The sequence below is a fragment of the Sinohyriopsis cumingii genome, chromosome 6 (assembly GCF_028554795.1).
Source record: "Sinohyriopsis cumingii isolate HCF-2022 chromosome 6, ASM2855479v2, whole genome shotgun sequence".
In the NCBI taxonomy this organism is placed as follows: domain Eukaryota; kingdom Metazoa; phylum Mollusca; class Bivalvia; order Unionida; family Unionidae; genus Sinohyriopsis; species Sinohyriopsis cumingii.
In genome coordinates this window covers 27,553,925-27,559,924 of record NC_142966.1, presented here as the reverse complement: position 1 = coordinate 27,559,924, position 6,000 = coordinate 27,553,925, and the positions used below count along the sequence as shown (strand labels likewise).

Genomic DNA, 6,000 nt, shown 5'->3' with positions numbered 1-6,000 from the left:
CGGCCGAACAAACATACATATTATGATGCTACCATTTCTAATATTGCTGCATACATACATACATACATACATACATACATACATACACACACACACACACACACACACACACACACACACACACACACATACATACATACATACATACATACATGCATACAATGATACAATGATACATACATACATACATACATACATACATACATACATACATACTTCCTCCCATTTTTGCTCTTCTTATGCTTTTATTATCGAAGAAATAATTTTGTCGATCAAGACAAACAGACAAACAGAAGAACATGTTAATGTGTTGTCAATATTGAAAATAATAAAGTTCCCCAAAAGCCAAATTATTATCAGTGGCTTATGATTTATTTTCTTCAGTCAAAAATGCGTAACATAGGAGTAGATTTTTTCTTTTCTTATAATAGAGAACACTTCTGCAATACAGCAACCCTTAACAAATAAATTTTTAAAAATATTAACGTGTATGGCCTTGTTTAATCTCCTTGTAGGTTCGATGGTAAAGTCATGTTTAAAATCAACATTTAAAGTATCAATAATTCAGTATGCTGAATAATTTGACAAGAAAAAAGGAAAGAAAAAATATCTATCTATCTATCTATCTCTCTCTCTCTCTCTCTCTCTCTCTCTCTCTCTCTCTATATATATATATATATATATATATATATATATATATATATATATATATATATATATATATATATATGCACATATACATCATTTTCAAAGAATGCATCTGATGTTAGCACACCACGTGCTCTTTAAACTAGCGCCTTCACCCAGCGGGAAACCGCCCTTTGTATCACTACAAGCCAGATTCCCGGCCTCAACATAAACTTCACACGTGCAGTCTAATTCCGGTACTCCCGGGAAGCCGACCCTTTAAAAAAATCACACTCCGGGATGGCATGAATCAATCTTGTGGGATTTATCAGAAAAGATAACATTTCTGCTGGGATTTTGTTGTTTGTTTTTTTTTTTTTTCTTAGTATCTAGTTCCGCACACGTTTGATGTGCTGGCTGGCATCAAATCCCAGTGTATGTGATCTAAGAAGGTTTAAATTATTGCGCGGTGGTGATAAGTATCATAACTGATTGGGCGATTGGGAGAATGAGAGTAGCATCTGTGGTTCTGATTTGTGATTTGTTACTAGTTCACAACAAGTGCTGAAGGGAGGAATACGAATACTTGTTGATGGTAGGCTGTTGGTAATACTTGTGAAGGACCACTCTGGAGTATCTTTGTTAATATCCTTTTTGTGGGCGCAAGAACCTAATCTGCCGTATTTTTATGCCCCGGCAAGATGCGCTCAGGGGTATACATTGTAAACGAGCCGAGAGCTGAGTCAAACAACGAAAGCGAACCCGACCACGTATTTCTTAATAATATGGAAGGAGAAGCTAATAAAGTGGTACAAACTCCTGACGATCGAGGTCAGCTTGAACAACCGGACCAAGTGCCCCCTAATACTCCCAATGGGGACACCGAGACCTCTGTTGAACAAAAGGAAGAGCTCGAGGAGATTAAAGTGAAAGATGGACAAACAGAAATGCCTCTTGATGTCCCTCCCATGGCGCAGGAGGAGTCGGTAAGCATCTCACTGGAGCCTCAACACGAGTCACCTCAAAAAATTAACCCCAAAAGGAAGAGGACGCTGACGCTGCCCCCACTTTACCGGTAAGACCCTTTCTAAAGCATGTAATATCAAGCTGGTTACATTTTAACTTAACTTCCCATGCTAAACATATATAAAAGTCATACATGAATTGCAGTATATATGTATTGCCTATTGGTGCTTTAAAATACATCTCATAATCAAATATCCTTTTAAACTATCCTTCAATGGCCTAAAACTGACAGCCGTTTATTTTCCATGCATTCAAATTAACATTTTTTTCCATTATTTTCTTTTCCCGTATCTGTGTCTACATTATCTTTTCTTAATTGAAATAGACCCGATAAACATATTCGGTTTACATGTCTATTTATATTCGGTAACAGCCTGAATTATTCTTACAGCTTTTATGACATTTTATCTTGGAAGAAAATGTTCCAAATCAAAAAGAAAATTAACAATATTTAGTGATAAATTTACATAGATTTCCATTACTCATAAAACCAGTTAGACCTTTTTGATGGAAAAAAGTAACAATTAAGATATAACAATGTGCCACTTTAAAAAAAAAAAAAAATTGTATCACCAAGAATCTGTATGGGTCTAATTGCCTTGAATCCCATTCAATGGGTATACCTTTATGCAATGTTTATCATTTGCATCCTTGTAATAACGTATATCATAAACGCATAAATCTGCTGATTTTTAATATGTGCATTTCATAATTCGTGTCGTTTAAATGCAACAAGACCATTTTTATCAGCGTAATAATTAAGTTTTCGTCTTGAGTGATAATAGAAAGATTTTGAAGAGAACAAAACTCCAAGTGTTCTTCTATATATAGGCGAATTACTATCGTGTGCCACGGTTATTTAGTAATGGTGTCTGGTTATAAACTTTGATAATTCTTGGCAACCATTCCGTCTGTAAACAAGATCTGGAAACGTTAGAGTATGCCCGGTGTTGAAAAGTCAAATATTTTGTCTGCATCCAATTATGATTTAATTGTATCGTTTTTCCATGGGAAAGATATATTGTTGAATTAGATCGTTTGGGGGTACATGTTATTAGTTAGAAAGACATTTTCACACATGACAACAACTGTACTATAAAAGTGGACTTGAATAAATGTTTCAGAAAGAGATGTTTCAATATTTGCTCGAATAAAAATTTTAGCTGTATGTATTTACACGAGAAGTCGCTATTTCCTTTTGAGAGTACAAAATCTCTTCGTGTTGCATCATTTAACGATTTAATGTAAACGGATTGAAATGATGAAGTACTATCTCATAATGCTTAATTTTTAATCTGAACTCCACAGCCGTATTTAATTCCCTATTCCAATGCCGTATCTTGCATTAGGCTATTTCATGCGCACAGTAGCGTGGTCATGTGACTGGTCATTCGGTTACTTCCCCGCACGGCAGGATAATATGAGAACAAACACTAAAATCTTTCCCATTTCTAGCTGATGATCGGACTCGAACTTGACCTTAGGATAATAAATACCTGCCATTTTGCTCAGTTTTCAGACTAAACAGCTGCGATCCATTTTGAAATCCAGCGTTGAATAGCGTTGTGACTTCAAACCCTATCAAGCCGGAAAGCCCTAGCAGTAAACTTTACAAGTAGCATTTTTTAGTCTTTTTTTCAGGTTTCAGATTCACATTCAGTGCGTTTCCAGTAGCGCAAATTCTCGTGAGAATATTTTGTTGGGAATCTATACTATGTATATCTGGTCGACTGTCAAATACGTAATTAACACGCTGTAGACAGGGTACATCTGCTGATATGGAGCCGATAAGCCAAGAACAATTAGCTTTGTGGCACTTCATTGTCTTGGGAACCGAAACGCTGGTGGCTTTGGTTCTTTGCAATGGTTTTGTGAAGCCATGTCTTAAAAGTGAAAAGAATTCACTGACTGTCAAATTGATATGTACGCGTCGAAGATTATAACTGTATTTGTGTGGCATTTTGCATGGATATTGACTGGGTGAATGTCATAGTGTGTGTCTGCGTGTGGGTGGGTGGATGTAGAAAGGAAACAAAGTGAATATAGCGTTGCATATGCATGCTGCTATGTTTATGTATGAATATATTATATACGTGTGTATATGAGTGTGTCTGTTTGGTTATTTATGTATAAATATGTTTCTTCGTATGAGGGCTTCAATGTAGATTTTTTAATCTACTTATGTCACCATCTTTATATGAAGTTATTTTTATTATTATTATTAGTATTATTATTACGATTCTATGGTCTTAAACTAAGTAACATAATAGAGCGAAAACAGTTCAACAAATAATGTATTTCCCTACAATATAAAGTGAAAATTGTAAAGAACATACAGCATTGTGAATTAAATCCCATATAATCTTAAAAGTTCTATCACAAGTCCAAATTATGAAGTTTCAGTTGAATTTCGGTGGTGTTCCAAATAAATTCCAACATCGAATGTGCTGATATCCATGTAGGCTCGAACTTGTTAATGTGCAAATGGCCTGTAATGTGGCGATGTGTTAACAGTCTATTGATATATCATAATAACATAATCCAAAAATGGTTTTGACTGAATTTACTATAAATCCAAATTAATGTTCCAGTTCAAGAATATTGAGCACTTTTTAATTCTAGTGAATTATAATTTGAATAAATAAATCTACCCAATTTGAAAATTGAACATCGCAATAAGACTGATTATGCTTCAGATGTTAAAGCTAGAATGAATAATCGTAATATTAACAATTGCTTTTGGTCGCAATTACCATTATCTGAAAATACTCTGTCAACTTAATGGAAAATTTCCATTTTGGAAGTTTCCAAGATCAGAATCAAGACCGTATCTGTAACTCAGACTAAACTTGTTTACTATTAATGATGATCTGGATATTTAATCCACATTCATGGAGAAGCATTAGCTATATATCATGTTGGTTACAAAATAAATGTCACTAGTCAAGTACACCAATAACTTGATTTTGAATAAATATAGATATACATAACATACAACGATCATGAAAAGCCAGCAAACAATACAAATATTAAGTATACATATCATTAGAAAATTATAAAGTCATTTGTTTGGTAAGCATTCTAAGGTGCATGCTGATGATTTACAAACTTAATTATTGATTCTTTTTACACGATGGAGAAATCCACGCTAATGATGATTATATATTTCAGATATTTCAGATAATGGAACTTTTGTTTTATGAATTTAAATATTTTTAAGTAACGACTAGGTTTCTAAAGCCATTAGGCTTTTAAATCCGAAGAAAAAATGCCAAGTCCTGTTTAACATTAAATGAGTTCTTAATATAATGATGTTTCCCTTATTTAGCTTCTTTATTTAATGTTATTTTTTTCCAGTCATGGTCACAAGGTTATATCAATGAGGCAATTTAGTGACTTTGAAAATTATAGAGGTTTTGCTAGCTTAATATGATCGAAAAGTCTTGTACCCATGTTTTTAAAATGCATTCTTTTATAAGATATTTGTTATTGTTTCAGTCTGTTACATTTGATATAATGCTCAATATATTACAATCCATGTATACTACTGTGAGCAACAACTTTTAAGACAATATTGATTAATCGTGTGAATTGCATTGAAGTAAAGGGCAACGACAAGGGTAATATTTATTACCGTTTATATTTTCAATGTTTGTTAATGCTGTTGGTAATTTATTTTATTGAAAACGGTATTGATTGACATTGCTATGGTAAGGATGTTCCTATTAATATTCCGTGTTGTTTATGTTAGATGTGATTGTGTGTAAAAGACATTAAATGAGTTGAAGGGTTATTGTTTGAAATGGAAAGTAATAATAAATGCCTCTATGACTAAGACTGTGATTTAAAAAGGTGGTTGGTAATGAATAATGATAGATTTTAATATGGTGAAACTGAAATTTAAATTTAAATTGTTGGTAAATTGTTATTTTTGGGAATTTCTTTTTCTTTTTTAGCGCCTAAAGCTCATTCCTGTTGAAGCTCAATGACTTAAGCAGGGCAAGCAATTAAATCTTTGTTTACCTTGACTAAGAATTTGTACATATTTTTTGGGCATTCCACCAAACATTTCATGTAATTCATTTTACATTTGTTTTCGTCTCCTCCATTGTTTTTGTTAGTTTTATTTCAGCAATTAGCATTGATTCAAGAATCATAATTATTCAAAAAGCTTTTAATTGACACTATTACATTTTGAATAATATTAGTAATTTATAGATATTGCATATTATTGCATATATGTTTCATTATGTTTTGTTTGTATTAACTATTTTGTATGTTTGCAAAAGACAGCTGGGCCATTATGCAATACACAATCTAGTTTTTAATTGCCTAAGTCATAATTTA

At 32.9% G+C, this 6,000-nt stretch overlaps 1 protein-coding gene across 1 annotated transcript in view; it reads left to right on the top strand.

Moving 5' to 3' along the window:
- The first annotated feature begins 961 nt into the window (after positions 1–961).
- LOC149796547 (proton channel OtopLc-like) overlaps positions 962–6,000 on the top strand; it is a 53,255-nt gene continuing 48,216 nt past the window's right edge. Inside the window, exon 1 of the mRNA XM_089961251.1 lies at positions 962–1,702. Coding sequence (XP_089817377.1) covers positions 1,329–1,702 — 374 coding nt within the window. The 5' untranslated portion in view covers positions 962–1,328. The remainder of the gene's footprint in view (positions 1,703–6,000) is intronic.